At 48.0% G+C, this 26,412-nt stretch overlaps 1 protein-coding gene across 3 annotated transcripts in view; it reads left to right on the top strand.

The window, feature by feature from the left end:
• Nucleotides 1-26,412, top strand: part of CNKSR1 (connector enhancer of kinase suppressor of Ras 1) — a 344,769-nt gene that overhangs the window by 251,582 nt on the left and 66,775 nt on the right. For all 3 annotated transcript variants that reach the window (XM_086957647.1, XM_086957646.1, XM_086957648.1), the window contains one exon: nt 24,121-24,191. In XM_086957647.1, coding sequence (XP_086813773.1) covers nt 24,121-24,191 — 71 coding nt within the window. The remainder of the gene's footprint in view (nt 1-24,120; nt 24,192-26,412) is intronic.

Raw genomic sequence — 26,412 nt, 5'->3', positions numbered from 1 at the left:
CCCACAATGCAAATGTAAAGCTGCTGCAAAAAGCCTGCCCCGGTGCCTTCACCTGGCATGCAAAGTTACAGTGCCCTACCACTTTCTGCATCAACCACCTATCACTGTTCTCTCTCTGCAGCACCTCATTTAGTAAACTGTTCAGTACCCCCAACGTATTGCCCGTTAGCCTAGTCACTGTTGCCATGGAGTCCAACTCTATCCCTGTAAATGTCAACTGGGTCGATGGGCCCTCTCTCTTTTGTGCTTTCAAGACAACTTCAGATCTGTCCCTTGCTGCTTCTATTGTTCATCAGCAGTGCACGCTCCTCACAGCCCGCCCCTATTTACACTAAACATATAACCTTTGTAATACAACACCTGCTCTTAGGCTGCTACCAACCTTTCTACCCATCCCAAGAAGGTACTGAACTTTTCAAACACTGAACACTCCAGTGAACACTCTATAGGCATAAACTTGTTGACAAAATACTCATCCTAGCACTGTATTCCCAACAAGGGAAAATCCACCAGATGCACCGGTAGGAGGTGAACAACTGATGCCTTGCCCATCTCAGCTCTTGCATCATATTGCCGCACTAGCCATATCGCTGTGTCTAAATTGACATATGACACAGAACATTCGGCTTAGTCATTGAAATCGTGCATCGATGCCCCTTGCGGCCATGACAAATGGTGTATCAGCCTGTACTCCCTTTCTGACTTCTTTGGCACTGGCAGCAATGGGGATACCACCAGGTCATTCAAAGGGGGATTTAGGAACGTTCCCAAAATCCTACCCCGTGACACCTTCTACCCCAGTTTTTACCGTATCAGATTCTCAATTTCCTTGCAAGACCATAAATTATCTGCCTGCTGGCCTGCACAAGGACCCATATTTGTATCTGAAAACAGAAATTAAAACTGTCTCACAAGAAAGTTGCTGTCGCACAATCAGGCACATTTTCAACCAAGTTAGCATAGCTTCTGGTTTAACTGGAGTATCCGACCTTAGCTGCCGCTCCCTTGTTGTCCGCCCCTGCCTCTTCCCTTCTGGCGGAGCTTGAATAAACACAGGCTCGAGGCATGTGGGCTGCTGAATTCATATCTGTGCATAGATCGCCGCCTAGTGTTGGGTCCGGATGATTGCACATTGTTGTCCTGGAAGAGTCTTCGAATTATCACGAGATAGGTGGCTCCTCCCCTGGACTACAGTGCCCATGGGCATCCCCTCCATCCTCAGATTGTTTTTTTCCGCCATTGGGTTCGGATGTATATTTGTTAACTCAAGTTCGGAATCAATAGAAAACTTTATATTTGGCCTGAAGGCCTCTAGGTATCGTCGGTATTGTCTTTGCGATCGGTGCGGAGTACTCGTTCCAGCTCAATCCTCGAGCCGGACGTCAAGAAGAGCCGCGTGGCTATTCAGCACTAAGGCCCGGTCGACGCCAGAGGCCTTATCGACGATCAGTGATGGAACGGAGCCCATTCAAGAGCTGTCCCGTTTGCAACTCCAAGTATCCTCACATCGATGTCCACTCGGTGTGCAACAAGTGCCTGTCTCCGGATCACGATGAAGCCAGCTGTATGGCTTGTTCGCGGTTCCGATCCAAAAAAACACTTCGCCTTCAATGCGCGGCGCGGAAGGAAGCCCAGCAGACGGCACCTGACCCAGTGAACATCTTCGATGCTGAAGAAGATGAGGGAGTCGAGCAGGAGGTTCAAGGGAACCTGTCGGATCCTGCATCGGAGATTGACTCCAGTTATGACGCAGAGGATGAAGAGATGGTCGAAAATGAAGATGTCGTCGACGAGGTAGGAGACGACGATGAGGCCTTTGGGGCCGTAGAAGATAGCTCGAGCGAGGAGCTAGGCCCAACCGTTAATATGGGGGCTGAGACTAAAACACTCTATAAGGCTCAGGTCGAGGGATCGCCACAAGCCTTTACCCAAGATCAAACGCATAGTTCTACAGCCTCGCTTCAAGGCCCGGCTACGAACAATTCAAAAGAGCCATCAGTTGATCGATCGAAATCGAAACCAAAAACATCGGTGACTACAAAACCGAAAGCACCGGAAACAAAATCGAAACTGAAAGTACAACTTACTTTGGTCGGATCGAAGGCTTCTGAAGCATCGGCTCCGACGAAACAAAAGAGTGCTATCGACCTGGAGAGGTCGCTAAAGAGTGTCGACCCGAAGACCGGGGCACCGAAGAAGAACGTCAAGGACATCGACCCAAAAAAGTCAGCGCCAAAGACCGTCAACACAAACAAAGGACTCGACACACAGAACGTTCTCGATCCTAAACTTCGACTCGACAAAGCAAAGGCCAGCAAAGACCTCGAGCCCAAAACAAGCAGTGGCTCTAAGGACCCCGTCAAGTCAACACAACCATCCGCCTCTTTATCAAAGCGGGTGTCGGACTCGCTGCAGCGCATTAAAGCGAAAGCTATAGCTGTCGGACCGAAGGTCACTCCACCCCCAAAGACAGTCAGTAAAACTCCAAAGGCGTCGGCACCGATTAAGTTTGTACTGCCGCCGCCGGTAACACCTAAGGCGTTCGCCCCTAAGACGGGCATTGAGGCTACCAAAAAGGTGTCCATGGGGCAAAAGCCTTCAACTACTGAAGGGGCCACAAAGCATCGCCAACCTCTACAGGAATATCAGTCGAGGCAATTCATCGACGCTGAGACTGGTAGACTTTCCATTTACAAGCGAAAGATCGCCCCAGAACAGCCTATGGAGTCGTATAAAATTCCATTAAAGAAAAAAAGGGATTCTGCGACATCACCTTCTTTTTGAACCTCTACAACAATATGGACAAGAACCTGCTCCTTTTTCACCCACACATTCAGATATGGAAGTAGGGGATGGTGACAATGAGGATTACAGTTATCCTGTAGATACTGATCCAGAAGACCACACTGAACCCTGGGCAGACACTGTTGACCCAGGGGAGCCACAAAATGCCCCTGAAAGTCATATCTATCCTGTTAAAACCCAACCTACAGAAGACACGTCTGCGTTTAACGCGCTTATTGAGAGGGCAGCAAAAAATCACGATGTCCAGCTCCATGCTGACCCTATTGAAGAGGACTTTTTATTTGACACCTTCGCAACCTCAGAGAGAACTGTCAAGACTCTTCCCATGCTAAAAGGTGTCCTGAAACACGCTGGAGACATCTTTAAGGAGACCACAAGGGCAAGAGTGGTAAACCCCAGGATTGAGAAAAAATATAAACCAGCACCTGTGGACCCTACATATATCAGGGGACAGTTGCCATTGGACTCTATGGTTGTTTCAAATGCTCGTAAAAGAGCAAACTCGCAGACCATGGGTGATGCTCCTCCCCCTGACAAGGAGTCTAAAGTGCTAGAAGCCTCAGGGAAAAGGGTGGCAGCTCAAGCTGCCAATGTCTGGCGCATCTCCAACACACAGGCACTCTTAGCCAGATACGACAGAGCTCATTATGATACACTTGAGACCCTGTTACAACACCTGCCAGATGAGTATAAGGAGGCAGCAGAAATGCTAATACAAGAAGGGAAACTTATATCCAACGCATCTATTAAGTGTGCGCTAGATGCAGCAGACACTGCAGCCAGGGCTATTAATACAAGCGTTATGTTACGAAGACATGCCTGGCTGAGAATCTCTGGCTTCAAGCCTGAGATACAAACCACCATACTCAATCAGCCAGTTAACCCTGATTACTTATTTGGCCTAGAAGTGGACACCACCTTAGAAAAAATTAAAAAGGACACAGACTGCAAAGTCTATGGGGGCTCTACAGTCGCAGCAGTTCAGGTGTGGTTCTTTTCGTCGCTCCAACAATAGAGGAGCTTCCAGAGGCCAGGTGTCCCAGCAGACACAGTACAGTAAAGGAGGCACGCAGACCACCTACAACAAGAACAATAGGGGTGGCTATCGTGGAAACAGCACCAAGGGCAGAGGTCGTGGAAACAACAGCTCCCGATCCTCCGCCACTAACAAACAGTGACGTCTTGTCACTGCCCCCCGACCATATAACACCGGTGGGGGGGAGACTACAGCAGTTCCTGCCGGCCTGGAAATCCATCACTACAGACAGGTGGGTGAGGCAGCTTATCCAGTACGGTTATTGTCTGGAGTTAACATCCACTCCACCCAACATACCCCCAAGACACCGTCCTATGTCCGCAGAGCATATACAGTTATTGCAGCAGGAGGTAGTCCGCATGCTGCAAAAAGGAACCATAGAGCTTGTGCCTGTAGGACAAAGAGGTACAGGGGTGTACTCGCTGTACTTCCTGATCCCAAAAAAGGACGGGTCCCTCAGACCCATACTGGACCTCAGGCCTCTGAACCAATACATCTTGTCAGAACACTTTCACATGCTCACATTACAGCAGGTTCTACCGTTACTCAGTCAGGGACATTTCCTCGCAACACTAGATCTAAAGGATGCATATTTCCATATACCGGTACACCCGTCACAGAGAAAGTATCTCAGATTTACCATTCAGGATCAGCATTATCAGTTCAAAGTCCTCCCTTTCGGAGTAACAACAGCACCCAGGGTGTTTACCAAGTGCCTGGCGACAGTGTCTGCACACCTACGGAGACAGAACATTCACGTCTACCCTTATCTGGACGGCTGGCTTATCCAAGCAAAGTCGGCCCAGCAATGTGCTACCCACATGTCCCACACCATTCACCTTCTTCACAATCTGGGGTTTTCACTGAATTATCCAAAGTCCCACCTTCAGCCCGCCCACGTACGGCAGTACTTGGGCGCAACAATAGACACTCTGGCAGCCAAAGCACAGCCAAATTCAGTGAGGATCAACAGCATGCAATTGCTGATACGGAAATTCAAACCACAACACTCGCTTCCAGCACGAGTGTTCATGCAGTTGATAGGCATGATGGCCTCCTGCTTTTTCATAGTCCCGCACGCGAGACTACACATACGTCCGCTTCAGGAGTGCTTAGCACGTCAGTGGAAGCAGGCTCACGGACAATTGAAAGACCTAATGTTGGTGACCGGTCGTGCATACAGCTCTCTGCATTGGTGGAACCCACAAAACCTTTGCAAGGGCTGACCGTTCCAAGAGCCTGTACCACAGATAATACGGACAACGGACGCATCTCTCCAGGGATGGGGAGCTCATGTACTCCACTACACAGTGCAGGGACTATGGACGACACAGCAGAAAAAGATGCACATCAACATTCTGGAACTGATGGCAATCTTCATGGCGATGAAAGCATTCAAAGTACATTTGTGCAACAAAGTAGTGTTGATCCGGACGGACAACATGACTGCCATGTACTACATACAGAAGCAGGGAGGTACACACTCTCCACAGTTGTCTCATCTGGCTCAGAGCATGAGGAAGTGGGCCATTCAGAGAAACATCTTCCTCATGGCAGAACACCTCCCAGGCAAGGACAATCAGATGGCGGACCTGCTCAGCAGGCACAGCCACCAAATGCACGAGTGGGAGATACATCCATCAGTACTCCAACCGTACTTCCAGCAGTGGGGTCATCCAGAGATAGACCTATTCGCCACAAGGGAAAACGCAAAATGGCAAAGCTTTGCCGCCAGGTTCCCACACCCACAGTCGCAGGGCAATGCGATATGGATGAACTGGTCAGGCATATTCGCGTACGCTTTTCCCCCAGCACCGCTAATACCGCTGGTGGCACGCAAACTGAGGCAACACTCGATGACTCTCATCCTGGTTGCTCCAACGTGGGCACGCCAACCATGGTACACCACGTTTCTAGAACTCTCCGTGGTACCGCATCAAAGGCTACAACTCACACCCAGACTTTTGACGCAGAGCCATGGCGACATTCAGCATCCAGATCCGCAAGAGCTCAACCTGGCGATTTGGCTCCTGAGGTCTTAGAAAATCGGCTACCTCAACTTGCCTCCTGACTGTATGGATATCATAAGGGAGGCAAGAAGTCCCACAACTAGAGCATGTTATGCGGCGAAATGGAAGCGATTTGTCATTTATTGTGCCAACAACAACATTAATCCGCTAGATGCATCTACTCACAACATCATCTGTTATCTATTACATCTATACAAATGCAATCTGGCCTATGCTTCCATTCGTATACATTTATCTGCAATAGCAGCTTATCTCCAAAACAGATTTACAAAAGGGGGTGGTGATGAACAGAGTGTCTGAATTGAGCAGACCACTCTTACCCAGTCCAAAGATCAGGGCTTGATCCATCACCGTTATTTATCTCACTGCCCCATCCCAGCTCAGAACCTGGCTATATGCAAATCAGTCTGTCCCTGGCCCAGTGCATCATGGGAACAGGGCAGACTAAACTACCAAGCCAATTCTTTACCAGAAAGGAGACAAGCTACCAGGGACCGGTTTCTGGCATTTCAGCCTCTTCGGCCCGGCTTGCTTGAATCCTGATGGAGCAGTGAGAAAGGGACTCATGTCTGAGTATACCCTGCCACACCTATAGTGGCCAAAATCGATTTACAAAAGGGGGTGGTGATGAACAGAGTGTCTGAATTGAGCAGACCACTCTTACCCAGTCCAAAGATCAGGGCTTGATCCATCACCGTTATTTATCTCACTGCCCCATCCCAGCTCAGAACCTGGCTATATGCAAATCAGTCTGTCCCTGGCCCAGTGCATCATGGGAACAGGGCAGACTAAACTACCAAGCCAATTCTTTACCAGAAAGGAGACAAGCTACCAGGGACCGGTTTCTGGCATTTCAGCCTCTTCGGCCCGGCTTGCTTGAATCCTGATGGAGCAGTGAGAAAGGGACTCATGTCTGAGTATACCCTGCCACACCTATAGTGGCCAAAATCGATTTACAAAAGGGGGTGGTGATGAACAGAGTGTCTGAATTGAGCAGACCACTCTTACCCAGTCCAAAGATCAGGGCTTGATCCATCACCGTTATTTATCTCACTGCCCCATCCCAGCTCAGAACCTGGCTATATGCAAATCAGTCTGTCCCTGGCCCAGTGCATCATGGGAACAGGGCAGACTAAACTACCAAGCCAATTCTTTACCAGAAAGGAGACAAGCTACCAGGGACCGGTTTCTGGCATTTCAGCCTCTTCGGCCCGGCTTGCTTGAATCCTGATGGAGCAGTGAGAAAGGGACTCATGTCTGAGTATACCCTGCCACACCTATAGTGGCCAAAATCGATTTACAAAAGGGGGTGGTGATGAACAGAGTGTCTGAATTGAGCAGACCACTCTTACCCAGTCCAAAGATCAGGGCTTGATCCATCACCGTTATTTATCTCACTGCCCCATCCCAGCTCAGAACCTGGCTATATGCAAATCAGTCTGTCCCTGGCCCAGTGCATCATGGGAACAGGGCAGACTAAACTACCAAGCCAATTCTTTACCAGAAAGGAGACAAGCTACCAGGGACCGGTTTCTGGCATTTCAGCCTCTTCGGCCCGGCTTGCTTGAATCCTGATGGAGCAGTGAGAAAGGGACTCATGTCTGAGTATACCCTGCCACACCTATAGTGGCCAAAATCGATTTACAAAAGGGGGTGGTGATGAACAGAGTGTCTGAATTGAGCAGACCACTCTTACCCAGTCCAAAGATCAGGGCTTGATCCATCACCGTTATTTATCTCACTGCCCCATCCCAGCTCAGAACCTGGCTATATGCAAATCAGTCTGTCCCTGGCCCAGTGCATCATGGGAACAGGGCAGACTAAACTACCAAGCCAATTCTTTACCAGAAAGGAGACAAGCTACCAGGGACCGGTTTCTGGCATTTCAGCCTCTTCGGCCCGGCTTGCTTGAATCCTGATGGAGCAGTGAGAAAGGGACTCATGTCTGAGTATACCCTGCCACACCTATAGTGGCCAAAATCGATTTACAAAAGGGGGTGGTGATGAACAGAGTGTCTGAATTGAGCAGACCACTCTTACCCAGTCCAAAGATCAGGGCTTGATCCATCACCGTTATTTATCTCACTGCCCCATCCCAGCTCAGAACCTGGCTATATGCAAATCAGTCTGTCCCTGGCCCAGTGCATCATGGGAACAGGGCAGACTAAACTACCAAGCCAATTCTTTACCAGAAAGGAGACAAGCTACCAGGGACCGGTTTCTGGCATTTCAGCCTCTTCGGCCCGGCTTGCTTGAATCCTGATGGAGCAGTGAGAAAGGGACTCATGTCTGAGTATACCCTGCCACACCTATAGTGGCCAAAATCGATTTACAAAAGGGGGTGGTGATGAACAGAGTGTCTGAATTGAGCAGACCACTCTTACCCAGTCCAAAGATCAGGGCTTGATCCATCACCGTTATTTATCTCACTGCCCCATCCCAGCTCAGAACCTGGCTATATGCAAATCAGTCTGTCCCTGGCCCAGTGCATCATGGGAACAGGGCAGACTAAACTACCAAGCCAATTCTTTACCAGAAAGGAGACAAGCTACCAGGGACCGGTTTCTGGCATTTCAGCCTCTTCGGCCCGGCTTGCTTGAATCCTGATGGAGCAGTGAGAAAGGGACTCATGTCTGAGTATACCCTGCCACACCTATAGTGGCCAAAATCGATTTACAAAAGGGGGTGGTGATGAACAGAGTGTCTGAATTGAGCAGACCACTCTTACCCAGTCCAAAGATCAGGGCTTGATCCATCACCGTTATTTATCTCACTGCCCCATCCCAGCTCAGAACCTGGCTATATGCAAATCAGTCTGTCCCTGGCCCAGTGCATCATGGGAACAGGGCAGACTAAACTACCAAGCCAATTCTTTACCAGAAAGGAGACAAGCTACCAGGGACCGGTTTCTGGCATTTCAGCCTCTTCGGCCCGGCTTGCTTGAATCCTGATGGAGCAGTGAGAAAGGGACTCATGTCTGAGTATACCCTGCCACACCTATAGTGGCCAAAATCGATTTACAAAAGGGGGTGGTGATGAACAGAGTGTCTGAATTGAGCAGACCACTCTTACCCAGTCCAAAGATCAGGGCTTGATCCATCACCGTTATTTATCTCACTGCCCCATCCCAGCTCAGAACCTGGCTATATGCAAATCAGTCTGTCCCTGGCCCAGTGCATCATGGGAACAGGGCAGACTAAACTACCAAGCCAATTCTTTACCAGAAAGGAGACAAGCTACCAGGGACCGGTTTCTGGCATTTCAGCCTCTTCGGCCCGGCTTGCTTGAATCCTGATGGAGCAGTGAGAAAGGGACTCATGTCTGAGTATACCCTGCCACACCTATAGTGGCCAAAATCGATTTACAAAAGGGGGTGGTGATGAACAGAGTGTCTGAATTGAGCAGACCACTCTTACCCAGTCCAAAGATCAGGGCTTGATCCATCACCGTTATTTATCTCACTGCCCCATCCCAGCTCAGAACCTGGCTATATGCAAATCAGTCTGTCCCTGGCCCAGTGCATCATGGGAACAGGGCAGACTAAACTACCAAGCCAATTCTTTACCAGAAAGGAGACAAGCTACCAGGGACCGGTTTCTGGCATTTCAGCCTCTTCGGCCCGGCTTGCTTGAATCCTGATGGAGCAGTGAGAAAGGGACTCATGTCTGAGTATACCCTGCCACACCTATAGTGGCCAAAATCGATTTACAAAAGGGGGTGGTGATGAACAGAGTGTCTGAATTGAGCAGACCACTCTTACCCAGTCCAAAGATCAGGGCTTGATCCATCACCGTTATTTATCTCACTGCCCCATCCCAGCTCAGAACCTGGCTATATGCAAATCAGTCTGTCCCTGGCCCAGTGCATCATGGGAACAGGGCAGACTAAACTACCAAGCCAATTCTTTACCAGAAAGGAGACAAGCTACCAGGGACCGGTTTCTGGCATTTCAGCCTCTTCGGCCCGGCTTGCTTGAATCCTGATGGAGCAGTGAGAAAGGGACTCATGTCTGAGTATACCCTGCCACACCTATAGTGGCCAAAATCGATTTACAAAAGGGGGTGGTGATGAACAGAGTGTCTGAATTGAGCAGACCACTCTTACCCAGTCCAAAGATCAGGGCTTGATCCATCACCGTTATTTATCTCACTGCCCCATCCCAGCTCAGAACCTGGCTATATGCAAATCAGTCTGTCCCTGGCCCAGTGCATCATGGGAACAGGGCAGACTAAACTACCAAGCCAATTCTTTACCAGAAAGGAGACAAGCTACCAGGGACCGGTTTCTGGCATTTCAGCCTCTTCGGCCCGGCTTGCTTGAATCCTGATGGAGCAGTGAGAAAGGGACTCATGTCTGAGTATACCCTGCCACACCTATAGTGGCCAAAATCGATTTACAAAAGGGGGTGGTGATGAACAGAGTGTCTGAATTGAGCAGACCACTCTTACCCAGTCCAAAGATCAGGGCTTGATCCATCACCGTTATTTATCTCACTGCCCCATCCCAGCTCAGAACCTGGCTATATGCAAATCAGTCTGTCCCTGGCCCAGTGCATCATGGGAACAGGGCAGACTAAACTACCAAGCCAATTCTTTACCAGAAAGGAGACAAGCTACCAGGGACCGGTTTCTGGCATTTCAGCCTCTTCGGCCCGGCTTGCTTGAATCCTGATGGAGCAGTGAGAAAGGGACTCATGTCTGAGTATACCCTGCCACACCTATAGTGGCCAAAATCGATTTACAAAAGGGGGTGGTGATGAACAGAGTGTCTGAATTGAGCAGACCACTCTTACCCAGTCCAAAGATCAGGGCTTGATCCATCACCGTTATTTATCTCACTGCCCCATCCCAGCTCAGAACCTGGCTATATGCAAATCAGTCTGTCCCTGGCCCAGTGCATCATGGGAACAGGGCAGACTAAACTACCAAGCCAATTCTTTACCAGAAAGGAGACAAGCTACCAGGGACCGGTTTCTGGCATTTCAGCCTCTTCGGCCCGGCTTGCTTGAATCCTGATGGAGCAGTGAGAAAGGGACTCATGTCTGAGTATACCCTGCCACACCTATAGTGGCCAAAATCGATTTACAAAAGGGGGTGGTGATGAACAGAGTGTCTGAATTGAGCAGACCACTCTTACCCAGTCCAAAGATCAGGGCTTGATCCATCACCGTTATTTATCTCACTGCCCCATCCCAGCTCAGAACCTGGCTATATGCAAATCAGTCTGTCCCTGGCCCAGTGCATCATGGGAACAGGGCAGACTAAACTACCAAGCCAATTCTTTACCAGAAAGGAGACAAGCTACCAGGGACCGGTTTCTGGCATTTCAGCCTCTTCGGCCCGGCTTGCTTGAATCCTGATGGAGCAGTGAGAAAGGGACTCATGTCTGAGTATACCCTGCCACACCTATAGTGGCCAAAATCGATTTACAAAAGGGGGTGGTGATGAACAGAGTGTCTGAATTGAGCAGACCACCCATCATGTACTGGGACAGGAACAGACTAATTTGCATACAGTCAGGTTCTGAAACTGGGATGGTGCAGTGAGCTAAAAAACGGTGTTGGATCTAGCCCTGATCTCTTGACTGGGTGAGAGTATTCTGTTTAATTCAGAGACTCTGTCCCTCACCACCCCTTGTTGTAAATATCTCCAAAACAGGCAGCATCTCTCACTTTTCAGAGTGCCTGCCATCAAAGCTTTTCTGGAGGGACTCAAACGAGTTATTCCTCCCAGACACCCACCGGCACCTGTATGGAACCTGAATGTGGTCCTTACCAGGCTGATGGGTCCACCTTTTGAGCCTCTACACTCATGCGAGATACAATTCTTAACGTGGAAAGTGGCTTTCCTAATAGCGATCACATCGCTACCAGTTAGTATACTTCAGGCACTAACTATCCAAGAGCCATTCATACAGATTCACTCCAACAGGGTGGTACTACGCACTAACCCTAAGTTTCTGCCTAAGGTAGTCTCACAGGTCCATATGAATCAAACTATTGAACTGCCAGTGTTCTTCCAGAATCCAGACTCAGTGACAGAGAGGATGCTCCACACACTAGACGTCAAAAGAGCTCTAATGTACTACATAGATAGGACAAAAGATTTCAGGAAGACCAAACAACTGTTTGTTGCCTTTTCACCACAACACACAGGCAACCCCATTTCAAAAGCAGGTATAGCCAGGTGGATTGTTAAGTGCATACAGATTTGCTATCACAAGGCTAAGCGCACATTAACAATTCCCCCAAGAGCCCACTCAACACGAAAGTTAGGGACATCCATGGCTTTCCTTGGAAACATTCCTTTAGAGGAAATCTGTAGAGCAGCCACATGGTCTACCATACACACATTTACCAAACACTACTGCGTAGATGTGCACTCCAACCAGCAGGCAGCTGTAGGACAGGCTGTTCTAAAAACACTTTTTCAGACTGCTGCAGCTGGCACGGGCAGCCGCTGCTAATAGAGGGACTGCTATATATTCTATGCACAGATATGAATTCAGCAGCCCACATGCCTCGAACCGAATATGCTACTTACTTACTGACGTCCTGAATCCTCCAGAAGCGGTCGCTCCCGACGCAGCTCCCCGCCCCGACTGCAGTGGTATCGTAGCGCCTCACAATTGCAATCTGCCTTTCCTCGCATTGCTATTTTTATTTCTCATTGCTGCCAATTTAATATTTAAATAATTTAGCCTCGGATACGCGCATTAGTGGTTGTCTGTTGTCGGGTGAATTCAATTACCGCAACACTACAATTAACAAGCGCGCAGTCAGTGGAATCGCATTGTGCCTTTAAATTAAATCATTTCACTGTATTATTGCATAGCGTTGTTTTCTAGGTATTGCCCCAATCCAGTTTCGTTTCTGGCCTGCTGCCATCTTGTAGTTTGTTGTTGTGCCTCCCTGCCCGGACCTCCACCCCGCCCTTCCGCCTCCCAGCGGACCCTCCCTCCCACTGATACAACTGGCCCTACCCTCCGGCATCTTCTCTGTGACCGTCGTGAATCCTCCAGAAGTGGTCGCTCCCCACGCAGCTCCCCGCCCCGACTGCAGTGGTATCGTAGCGCCTCACAATTGCAATCTGCCTTTCCTCGCATTGCTATTTTTATTTCTCATTGCTGCTAATTTAATATTTAAATAATTTAGCCTCGTATACGCGCATTAGTGGCTGTCTGTTGTCGGGTGAATTCAATTACCGCAACGCTACAATTAACAAGCGCGCAGTCAGTGGAATCTCATTGTGCCTTTAAATTAAATCATTTCACTGTATTATTGCATAGCGTTGTTTTCTAGGTATTGCCCCAATCCAGTTTCGTTTCTGGCCTGCTGCCATCTTGTAGTTTGTTGTCGTGCCTCCCTACCCGGACCTCCACCCCGCCCTCCGCCTCCCAGCTGACCCTCCCTCGCCCTCCTCCCCCCCCCCCCCTCCACCATCCATTTATGACAGATGCATTTGTGCGCAGCGTTCACGCGCAGCGGTCGCGCCCCATGCGTGCCAAAGGTAAGCCCGTCTACGCCCGTCCGCGCCTGGACCACGCCCAGTGCCAGACCCCCTGGTCCTCAAATATACCCACCCCACTCGCTTAACGTATGACGCCGCGACTCTCCTTGCCCTTAACCCCAGACGCACCCCACAATGCTGCATAGCTACCCCAGGACACACCCACGGACCATTCACATGCCACTCATGCAAGTTCGCCTGCATCAGGACCCACACCAAATCCTCCTCCTCCAAACACAGCTCCAACCCTAACCATCTGAAGTGCATCCTGCTGAACATTCGCTCGGTCCACAAACACGCCACTGAACTCTGGGACCTACTCGACACCACATCACCGGACGTTGCCTTCCTTACAAGAAACTTGGATGAATGCATCATCAGCGCCCGACATCGCCAAGATCATCCGAAAAGACCGCACCAACCAAACAGGAGGAGGCATCGCCATCGTCCATAAGAACACCATCCACATCACGACCAGCTCCGACGATAACTTCGCAACTGCCGAACACCTTCACTTCCAGATCCACACCGATCCCAGGACCACACTTGGAGGCACCCTCATCTACAGACCACCAGGAACCCGCACACAATTCATCGAAGATATCACTGACTTAATCAGCCCACATGCCCTTACCTCCGAGAACTACATTTTACTGGGAGACCTCAACTTCCACCTGGAAAAGAATAACGATAACACCACCACCCTTCTGGACAACCTGGCAAATCTCGGACTCAAACAACTTGTTAACACCCCCACCCACCTTGCCGGACACACGCTCGAACCTATCTTCACCTCCAGCAAACACATCTCCTTCGATCACACCACGGCTCTCCATTGGACGGACCACAGCTGCGTTCACTTCAGCTACAAAAAGATCACGACCCACTTCCCACCACAACCTATTCCTCGAAGAAACTGGAACAAAATCATTACCGACCAACTCTTCACATCGCTTAACCAAACCCCCCCCACCATATCATCGGACCCAAACCAAGCTGCCATCAAACTTACACAATGGATTACCCACAGCGCTGATGAATTAGCACCCTTGAAAAACCACCAGATCAAACAAGGTAGCAAAAAGGCCCCTTGGTTCAACGATGACCTTAAGAAATCCAAGAAGCTATGTCGCACCCTCGAGAAAACCTGGAGAAAAAACCCAACCACTAACAACCTGACCACCTTCAAGGACGCCACCCGCAAACACCACCAACTAATCCGATCCACCAAGAAATCAGCATTCAAGGATCGACTCGACAACAACACCCAAAACAGCAAAGAATTATTCAATATCGTCCGAGAATTTACCAACCCCACAGCCGGCACCAACGACATCACTCCCTCCCAAGACCTCTGCGACTCCCTTTCCTCCTTCTACAACAAAATCGCCAACATTCATAACCGCTTTGGAAACCTGTCCGAAGAACAACCCACCTCCGAACCAAAACAGCACTCTCACAACCTTTACTCCTGGAACCCAATCACGACTGAAGACACCATCCGCCTAATGAACTCCATCCACTCAGGATCGCCAACAGACCCATGTCCCCACCACATTTTCAACAAAGCAAGACTCCACTATCGCACCCCATCTTTGCGATGTCATCAACTGCTCCTTCAACTCTGCTACCTTCCCAGAAAGCTGGAAAAACACCGAGCTCAGCGCCCTTCTGAAGAAACCCACGGCGGACCCCTCTGAACTTAAAAACTACCGCCCCATCTCACTCCTCCCCTTCCCAGCTAAAGTCCTCGAGAAAGCCGTCAATAGTCAGCTCGCCGCCTTCCTTGAATCCAACAATTCACTTGACCCCTCACAGTCCGGCTTCCGAGCCAAACACAGCACCAAAACCACCCTCATCGCTGCCACAGACGACATCCGAACACTACTGGACAACTGAGAAACAGTTGCCCTCATCCTACTTGACCTCTCCGCCGCCTTCGACACAGTCTGTCACAACACCCTCATTCAACGCCTTAGCAACATCGGAATACAAGGAAAAGCGTTGAACTGGATCATCTCGTTCCTCGCCGGAAGAACGCAAAGAGTCCGCCTCCCCCCATTCAAATCAGAGGTAACCAAAGTCATCTGCGGCGTACCACAAGGATCATCACTCAGTCCCACCCTCTTCAATGTATACATGAGTCCTCTCGCATCCATCGCGCGACAACACAACCTCAACATCATCTCCTACGCAGACGACACCCAGCTGATCCTCTCCCTCACCAAAGATCCTAACACCGCCAAAACCAATCTACACGAAGGAATGAAAGAAGTAGCCGAATGGATGAAGAACAGCCGTCTAAAACTAAACTCGGACAAAACGGAAGTCCTCATCTTAGGAACATCCCCCTCCGCCTGGGACGACTCATGGTGGCCACCGGCCCTGGGTACAGCACCCATACCTACAGATCATGCACGTAACCTGGGCTTCATCCTAGACTCCTCCCTCTCGATGACCAGACAAGTCAACGCCGTCTCATTTTCATGCTTCAACATCCTTCGCATGCTCAAAAAAATCTTCCGTTGGATCCCCACCGAAACAAGAAAGACAGTCACCCACGCATTAGTCACTAGCCGACTAGATTATGGAAACACCCTCTACGCCGGAACCACAGCCAAACTACAGAAAAAACTCCAACGCATCCAAAACGCCTCAGCCAGACTCATACTGGACATCCCCCGTCAAGATCACATCACCGGTCATCTGAAAGATCTCCACTGGCTTCCCGTCAACAAAAGAATAACGTTCCGTCTCCTCACCCACGCACACAAAGCCCTCTACGTCCTAGGACCCGAATGCCTCAACAAACGACTATCTTTCTACACACCCACCCGCCAACTACGTTCATCCAATCAAGCCCTCGCCACAATCCCGCACATCAACAGATCTACCATGGGAGGAAGATCTTTCTCCTATTTAGCGGCCAAAACCTGGAATTCTCTCCCCGCTCACCTCCGCCTCACACAGAACCACCTCTCCTTCAGAAAGCAGCTAAAAACCTGGCTATTCGATAAATGATGCACCCACCCTCCCTCAAGCGCCTTGAGACCCTCTCGGTGAGTAGTGCGCTATACAAATTACTGAACTTGAACTACTTACCAGTATGCATCTGTTCTTGGCATGTAGGGCTGCTGACATTCATATCGCCTGCCCTCCTCCCCGGCGCCTGTAGCAGCTGCAGCACTCAGAATTACTCTTAGCATGGTCATCACTTACTGTATTTCACTCCATCTCTGCCACAATGGTGAAAAACAATCTGAGGATGGAGGGGATGCCCATGCGCACTGTAGTCCAGGGGAGGAGCCACCTATCTCGTGATACTTCGAAGACTCTTCCAGGACAACAATGTGCAATCATCCAGACCCAACACTAGGCGGCGATCTATGCACAGATATGAATGTCAGCAGCCCTACATGCCAAGAACAGATGCATACTGGTAAGTAGCATATTCGATATGCACTGCAATAAGGAATGCTGACCTCCACACTTGAAGTCATGATGAAACTTCCAGGGGCACCTATAGCATGCCCCTTAAATATTCCAGCATGCCCCCATGATTCCCTTCTTCCTTGCACTCCCCACACCTTCTTGGGTGGGCTTTATGGAAAGGGTTGGTAGTGGATAGGCAGACTGCTTGCAGTATGTGTGTCCTGCACCGGCCTATTTGAAATCATGTATCGCAGCCACAGCTCCCTTCCTCCCTGAAAGATTCTGCCCATATCTCATAATACTTGCTTCCAAGTACCTCCCTCCTAGACCGCCAGTTCTCATTTCTACTATACCGCTTTCCATTGTCTTGCTACCGGTCTACTCGTCACCTTTCCCTGTCATGCCGCTTCCCCTGCTGTCTGCCCCTCCCTCTGGGATACCCTACCCACTGTGAGGGTTCACCTCCCTTACAATCCTTCTTGGATCTGTGCCCCCCACAGATATCCCCCTCAGCGCCTGCATCTGATCCTTCCCAACTCGAAGGTGGAGAAGCTTCCTCACTATCACATTCTTCACCTCCTGAGGGCTGCCTATCCATACTTCGTTTTTCACTTGGCACTGTGTCGCGCCACCAGCATGCCCCTCTAAGCGCTACCGGTTCCGTTATTTTCACCAACGCCAATCTGACTTCTCCACCACCTTTACTGATGTACTTGACACAAGCTCCTCACCTGTGGCCCTTCCAATGCCTCCAGTTTAAAAATGGACTTTCCTACCTCTGCCATGGCCAAGTGATCAACAAAAGAATCATGAACTCCCCTCTTGGAGAGAGCTTGCCCCAGGGCCTCTGTCATTAAGCATAGAACTTCTTGCCAAACTCAGACCCCTTTGGGGTCTTTCCATGATGAAATAATGCATGGACTGCTGCCGGCCACACGCTCTGGGCCCTTCAGCTCCTGCTTGCCTTTGGTTTGGAGAATGACAACATCACCATGTTCACCACACCCTGCTCTCCGCTCAGCCCGTCCCCGAGCCAAAGGAACTAATTGCACCCCTCCCTCCTCTCAACCCTTACCCGAGCCACAGGAACAAATTAACTGTCTTTGAGGGAGGTCTGCACCTGCAGAGCTCGCTCCATTGTCTTCTGCCTATGTGTCAATCCTCTTCTGGGACCCATTCGAAGGTGCTGCTGTGCTGCCAAGCTCCGCCTCCACTTCTCCCTTCCCCACACCTAGGGTGGTACCAACAAGAGCCCTCTCACCAAACTTCTTCTTGGCCGCTGAAGTCTTACGACCTTGCTCTCACCTTGCACCAGGACCCTTAGAGACCGCACGGCTCACCTTTTCATCCAAGACGCGGGTGCTGCTGGAAATCCTGGTCCAGAAAAGTTCTGCACTTGACACTGCACCGCTGGTCTCGGCCTGTACCACTGGGGGAGGAGGAGGGGGTGAGTAGATGTTGCCCCCCCACACTCCCTTTTTTGGGGTATCTTACATTCTGTATTTTCTGGGGGCAATGTGCCCACTAGGATTGCTGTTGACACTCCTTCAATTGCTGCTATCTGAAGGCAGCCATGATTTGAAGGCTCCCTGCCCAAGCGGTTCTACCTGGGTGGAGACTCCTGACAGCCTCCTTAAACCTAAACGTGTGTTGTATCTCAGAGTTCAAATTGCCATGGAGAAGAGCATCAAAGCTCAGAAATTTACTGTGTAAGGATTACCAAAGCTTCTACACTCTCAACTCGCCAGTAAAAAACAATTCACCCAAAAGCAAAGTAGACACCATGCCACTCTGTCACAGAAAACTCCACTAATGTCTCAGAAACTTACTTTCAGTGGCAGGCATGGAGAAAAATGTGCCTCTTGTATGCCCAATGCAGCCGATGTAAAGGGTGGCCACCATGCCAGCTCTTGGCGCCTCCCCTATCTCCCAACCCTCCTGCACGAAGAGCACTTTGCACGTGCGGAACGGATTCCGATAGTTCTTTCCACTGATTCCCCTTGACCACCATATCATATATATTCTCTTCCTCCTGCATGTGGTCGCACTAGCACTACCTCAGTTTCTAACATTTAGCTTCTCCAGAATCTTTTCACTGCCTACTGTTTGTGAGCTTTCACCCCTGAGGCAAATCCTTTTATGTCTACAAATAACTTCATTAAGACATTCTTAATGTTTTGCTGCTTCCCTTCTCTTCAATTTAGATATTTCTAATATTGGGTCTGTTGCACTTGGTCCTCTTTGAAGTGCCAGTCCCAAACATTTTGCCTTCACCCCTTGTGTTTTTTAAAAACTAATTTCTATTAGCTTTTAGGGCTCTGTGAACTTTTCCACTGAAACTAGTGCTTGTGGTATCTCCCTAAAACATGGTACAATTGGCTCATACCCTATTGGTGCATTTATTTACTTGTACCATGGTACCAAGGGTGCCCAGTGCCTTCAAATTAAATGCTGCTAGTGTATATCCGAACTCATTGTGCCACCCCCTAAAAGTAGCCTTTTAAAAACGTATCTCAGGCCTTCTATTGCAGCATGTAATGCAGTTTTAAACCTTTTGTCAGGCCTAAACCTTCTTTTTTTGATACATATAAGCCACTCCTAAAGTAGGTACTAAACAGCCCAAAGAGGCAGAGTGCATTTTTTTTGAAAAGTAGGTCATGTGCTTTTAAGTTTTGTGTGTCCTGGTAATACTTCTAAATTTGTTTTTCACTACTGTAAGGCCTACTTCTCTTGTAGGATTGCACTGGGCTACCGTATTACATTTCATAAGTGCTAACTTTTGATTGTGAGTAGGTACAATGTCATCTGTACTCAAAAGGATTGTAATTTAAGATACTCTTTAATCATAAAGTCTGATTTTAGATTTTAAATCTGAAAATGACACTTTAAGAAAGTTGCCATTTTCTTGCCTTAAACTTTGAGGCCTTCAACGAGCTTCCAGCCGCCTGAGGCTGCTAATTGCTCCCCCGTCAGGAATGCGCATTGTGCTCAGACAGTGAACAATAGAACCTGGGTGTAGCAGGGAGAGGGCCATCCTGCCTGCATGAGAAGGACCTAGCTGTTCCCTGTCCTACTTAAATTTCAAAGGGCTGCCCCCAGTACTCTCACCAAAAAACTCAACACTAGCCCTTTGTCACACTTGACCTCTTGGAACCGGGGTAGGGGTTGGAAGAGGATTAAAGGAACTTTCCAGTACCAGGTGTAGGGATAGACTAGAAGTTTCCCCCACTTGAAAGGGTAGCTCAAGGTATGAATATTGGACCTCCTCAGCCCCTCATCAGTACACTCCTGGACCTGTGGACAGTAAAGAAGGACTGACTTGTTTCCCAGTGGACTGCCTTGCTGCTTGAGACATTCTTTGTTCTTCAAAGGACGACCCTGCTGCTACCAGAGGATTGCCCCACTCCTTGAGGCATGCCTTGTTCCCCAGAGAACTGCTGTGCTGCTTGAGGCCTGCTTTGTTCTTGCTGCTTATAGCCTGTCCAGCTGGCTGAGAAAAAAAACTTCACCTGCTCCCTTCATCTCCGGCTAACCGGAGTGATTCCAAGGTTCAGTTGGCTGACTTTCTGTTCTGAGCTACAGGAACACAACTAGCTCTAGAGGCCTCCCTGCAACTGCCCATCTGAACTGCTGCAACTAACCTGAACTAGACCTCCAGCTGGATTTAGCGGAGCCCTGATGGCCTCTGCTGGAGTGAGTTCCTGATCCCAAAGATATGCATCCTAAGGTCCTGGACCCTTTGCTGGCATCAATTGATCTCTTCCTATAATATCTTGACGCTTTGAAGTTTGTGTGCCAGACTTTGAGAAGGTAACTTTTTCAGCAGGACTAACCTGGTCCCTGTGCCCACACTCCATCCCAGTCAGTCAGGACTTGTAACTTTGGCCCAGTCTAGCGCTGCCGCAACCCACAATTCTGTGTTCTGGTTCTTGGCACTATTTTTTTACTCAGCCTTTAAAATTGCATAGCTTCTGTCCTACTGATATTTGTTACATTCTACTTTATTTTTCTAAATTGGTGTGGCATATCTTTTGTGTTGCGTTTTCACTTTATTACTGTTTGTGTGCTGCATAAATACTTAACACAGTGCGTCTAACTTAAGCTTGACTGCTTTTGTGCCAAGCTGTCAGATGGTTAAGCACAGGTTAATTTATTGACTTTTGTGAAACACCCTGAAAAGGATTGTGGTTGTTGCTTAAGTAGGGTTTTCACCCTCCTCAATCAAGAACCCGATTTCCTACAGGGTCCCACCATCTACTTACTGTTTAGAATCATTTTCATGGTTAATACATTTATAAGGTGGAAGTTAATTTTTACAGCTGTTTTATTTACTTATCTTTTTGTTATAGCTTCTCCAATCATAAGTAATGCATATGCAGTGATTTGCATAACAACGTGAAATAATTTAGTGATGATATTAGACATGTCATTTTTGGCGTGTTTTTCCCCATTTTTTTTTTGCTTCTGACCTCCTGTTTTTGACTGTGTTCTGCATTTCGGGTTTGCTGGTTTTAGAACTCTTGGCACTTTACCACTGCTGGCCAGTGCTAAAGTGCAAGTGCTCCCTGTGTAAATTGTATCTGTAATTGATTATCCATAATTGGCATATTTGATTTACTGGTAAGTCCCTAGTAAATTGTACTGTGTGTGCCCAGGGTCTGTAAATCAAATGCTACTAGTGGGCCTGCAGCACTGATTATGCCAATCTACAGAAGTAGCCCTGCAACCATGTCTCAGACCTGCCACTGCAGTGTCTGTGTGTCCAGTTGTGAACTGCCATGTTGACCTGGCACGTGCAGCCACTTGCCAGGCCCAGACCTAACCTTTTACTACACGTAAGGCACCCCAAAGTTAGGCCCAAAGGTGTTCACATGGTCAGGGTTCAGTGTATTTAAAAGGTAGGACATGTACTGGTGTGTTTAACATGTCCCGATAGTCCTTGAAATTGTGAAATACTACTAATTTCATGTTTCACTATCTTTCCTGTTGGTTATCATTGGAGCTGTCTTGTACAGTCTTACAAGTGAAATTTCCAAATGGGAAAAGAGATTTGGAGTGTGGGGTCCCCAAACTCACAATTTAAAAATGCATCTTTTAGTGAAGTTGGTTTTTATATTGAGTGTTTTAAAATGCCACTTTTAGAAAGTGTGCATATTCTTGGTTTGCCATTCTGTGCCTCTGCCTGCCTGTGGAATCCACATCTGAGGGATGGTGACATTTGGGATGTTTGTGCTTGCAATCTATACACTCGCACAAAGGGTGCTGAGACGGTCTCTGCATATCCTGATGGCCCATCACCAGGCTGATGGGTCTTCCTGAGCTAGAGCGGTGGGAGGAGTGGTCACTGACACCTGAATAGGGCTGTGTCTGTCCTTACACAAAGCTGTCTCCACCCACCTGTAGTGTGTCTGGAGCAAGGTCCTATTCATTACAAAGTTTGCCTACTTCAAAGGCAGAGACTGGTATAAGGGCTAGAGCTGTGACACTCTAACTTCAGAACACTTCAGGATTAAAGTACATCCTGCCCCCAAGGCAAGCTGGATTCTGTAGGAGGGACTGGAACTCTGCCTGTTGGTTTGTTGTGCTGGCCTGCTGCTTGCTGCTTCTGTCCTGGGAGTGAAAAGGACTGGACTTTGCTTTCTACATCCTGCTTCCTAGGTTCTCCAAGGACTTGTGTGTGCTTGCCTCCTGTAAAGAAGTCTCAGGGCCATCAAAGACTTCACCTACCAGTGCCTGGGGTCTTCTGTTGAGATCCCTGACCTGCCACATAGTGCCAAATCTAGTTCCTGGGCACTTGGAAATGCAAACTGGTGAGAAAATCCACGCTTGGCTCTCAGCGCCTGTTTTCTTGACACTGCACTTGCAAGTGGCTGAAGAATCGATGCAGCGCCTGCTGTGCTGCTGAAAAATCACCACAGTCAGAGTCCCGAGCACTGTGTCACCAATATCTGTGGCAACCGCTCTGACTCCGATGCAGCCTCTGCTTTGCGGCTGAAGAACCGACGCATCGCATGCATTCTCCTTCAACTCAGCAGGACTCTGGAACTCCCTTCCCCTTCCCCTTTCGTTCAGAGCCCAACCTTCTATCTTTCCGTAAAAAGCTAAAAACCTCATTATTCAATAAATAAACTCAGTTCCTCCCTAATTCTCATGCGCCAATCCACAGCGCTAGGACGCCTCAGGGTAGATATCGCGCTCTACAAAAAATTCATTCAATTCAATTCAATTGTGGCTGAAAAATCAACGATGTGCCTGCTTCTCTGTCACCACATTGACAAAGCGTGTCTAGATTTTCAACGCATTGTACTACGACGAGGTCTCTTCATCAACATTGCCCAGCAGTAAGGAGCCGTGGCCGCGTGTCCGGAGATAGACGGATCACCTCCTCTTCCAGTAAGGAACTGACTGACGCATCACCTCCCATGGGAGTAAGGAACCTGTGCATCGCTTTGCTTTTCCAGCACCTCAGTTCCCCTGTGCCTGTTTTATCTTTGAATATCCAAGGTACTTTGTGCTTAAAGTGACACATCCGTAGATTTCAATGGACTGAACTGCTTTAATCTTTGAAAAGTGATATCTTTGTTTTGTGTGTTGGATTTTGCTGTTCTGGTCTAGTTTTGTTCAGCTAAATATTGGCTGTTTCTAAACTGGCGTGGACTCATGTTGAGGTATTTTCACTGTGTTAATGTGTGTTTATGTACAAATGCTTTACACATTGCCTCTGAGATGAGCCTGACTGCTTGTGCCAAGCTACCAAGAGGGTGAGCAGGGGTTACCTTAGCTGTGTGATCCCTTTACCCTGATTAGAGTTAGGGTCTCTACTTGGACAGGATGCAAACCACTGCCAACTAGAGACCCCATTTCAAAGAGCTTATATATCTAGTTTCTCAGGAAGATTTGTTAGTAATACACAGTGAATATATTCATCCGAGTTTTTCCAGAAATCGGAGACAGAAATATGGGAGACCAACATTAACTCTTGGAAGCAGCCGAATTGCAGGTTTCCAGTTTACTCTGTTCCCTTGTACCTTTTCTTAAAATAAAGTGCTTTGAAAATTTACGGTTTCGGCAGATATTTATCATATATTAACTAAATTATCAGTAAGGACAGCTGAAATGATGTAAAGAATATACAATTTGTGCTTGGAGCTTTTTTTAAAAAAAGTTTTAGTATAATCACAACATTTCTCCTGTGTGGTCCTTCTCCCTCTTGTTTTTTGAAAGGGATCTCTTCTACACTCATACACATAACCTTTGACTGTATTTAACATTTGACCTCAAGCGTATGTTCTCTTCCTTCCATCCTCAGATTGTTACAGTGAGTCCGAGGCCGATGATGCAGAGGAGGAAAGCCCCAGACTCTTGTCTATGCTTGATGAGGTGAGCTCCATAGAGCAGTACAAATGGATGAATGAGTCTGTGATCAACTGTGTCGCCTAGACTATTTCCTCCTTCACCCAATGTGGAGATCTCCAATAACAAGGAGGCTCTGCAGTTCAATCTTTTCGCTCCTTCAAATCGCTTTTAAATTACTCCAAGCCATTTGAAGGCAACAATAACAGTGGAGTGGAATCATTAAGCAAAAAACCTTAAGCCTTGGATTGTAGTTTTGTTTATGTTCCCAAGTTAGGCCCATGTAGAACCGCTGCACATTTTATTACATTGTCCTCTTTTGTGCTCAAGGTGGACCCAAGACATAGCCATATTCCAAGATATCACTTACAAGGCTCACACCTATATGCCTTCTATTCCACTGTAGAATGTAAACAGGAATGTGTTCAGTTTGCTTTTTCCGGCTGCTTTTCTTTTATTATCATCATTGTACAGATTTACCAATGGGGTATCCCCACGCTGGCACAACAGGAAGGGATAAAATACTTACATAAAAAAAGCTACGTCTCCAGACGTTTTTTAAACTTATCAAAAGAATCACTGAGCCGAAGCCAGGCAGGCAGGTAACTTTAAAGTGTTGGGTCCAGATAGGAAAGCAGCTTCCACCTTGCCTCGCATGTGAACCAGAGGAACAATGGCCTAATTCAGATTACTAGATCGTAGAGGCCGATTAGGACGACATGGCTGCACCAATGACCTAAGATAACGCAGTCCTGAATTAGACAAGACTTTGTACATTTGGCAGAATGCCTTGAACTGGACACACTTGCCAATTGAGAGCCAACGTAGGTCCTGAAAATTGTGAAAGACTGAAGAGTGTTTAGGTAGATGGTATAGCAACGAGCCGGCGCCACATTCTGAACAATTTGTAATTTACTAATTGCAGTTTTATTTGTAGCTGGATAAAGAATGTTAGCATAAACAAGTTAGGAAATGATCAGAGCTTGTTTAATTGTCCTTTGAGCTGGAATGGGAAGAAGCCAGAGTATTTTCTTTAGCCACCTTAGGATACAGAAAAAAGAGGAAGCTACCTCAGTGATTTGCTGTTTCATCGTAAGGATGGTGTCATGCCAGACGCCCAAATGCTTAACTATCTGAGATGGGGGTAGGAGCAGCTCTTCGATTGATTAGCCAATAGTGAGGGCCCCAAAAAGGCAGTATATTGGGAGTCAATAGGACTTCAGACTTATTCATATTTAGCTTTAAGGAATTATGGTTCATCCAAGTCACCACACTAGTAAGGCAGGAGTTTAGAGCACCTAATCTTTGATTTTTATTAGGAAATACAAATACACTAATTTGTGTAGCATCCACATAGGAGAACAAAGTGAGACTGCACCCTTCAACTACGTCTACCAGTGGCCGCTCATAGGTGTTAAAGTGGTGCTTAAGGCAAAGCCTTGGGGCACCCCAAGGGCAATATGTGTGAGATTGAATTGTGTGGTTTAATGCAGTCTTGGAAGGAACAGCTTGTAGAAACTAGTGTAATACGGCCAAATCCAATGCTTAAATAGCCAAATCCTCCTGTCTTTGCAGAACCACTTTGTGAGAGATGGAATCAAAAGCTGTTGTGTAGTTTCCACTAATCCATAGGACCTGCATGTTTGTGGACAACATAAACCTTGGGCGAGGTGCCTAGAGTGAGTCCAAGCACCCACACAGGTTATGTTGGCCTAAAGACCAGCTAGCTCACAGTGCCGCCATAAGCCCCCCTTAACTCAAACAGGGAGTGAATGGATTGAGGCAAACGATTAACATGACAACCCTGACTCCTCCGGCATCGTGGTAACAGATCAGATCCCTTCCGCTCAGTCACTCGTGCTCTCTCATTCTCAGAGAATACACAATGGGACGTTTTCAATATATTTATTGAACCAACGTTATTCTTGTACAGAATACAATACATGTGCTACAATAATCAGTAGACTGAATCATTTGAGTGATTATAATTACCCAAAAAGTAAATAGAAAATAAAGTTCAACCATTTATATATGTGGGCTTATAATACAAGGTAGTGATCAGGCATACTCTTACAATGTAATCCCAACTCTGTATGTCTAGAGTGTATGTAAGTACAGAGTTACAATTCCCTCCACAAGAAGATCACAGAATGTAGGACCCAGTCACGAATTGAACACCCTCCATGGAGATGTCAGGCAGCTGCTCGGGGATGCCACAACATGCAGAACCATTTGATGTCCGCAGAGG

The sequence above is a fragment of the Lissotriton vulgaris genome, chromosome 2_1, assembly GCF_964263255.1.
Source record: "Lissotriton vulgaris chromosome 2_1, aLisVul1.2, whole genome shotgun sequence".
NCBI lineage: Eukaryota > Metazoa > Chordata > Amphibia > Caudata > Salamandridae > Lissotriton > Lissotriton vulgaris.
Note: the sequence above shows the minus strand (reverse complement) of the source record. Positions and strands in the feature narration are given on the sequence as shown.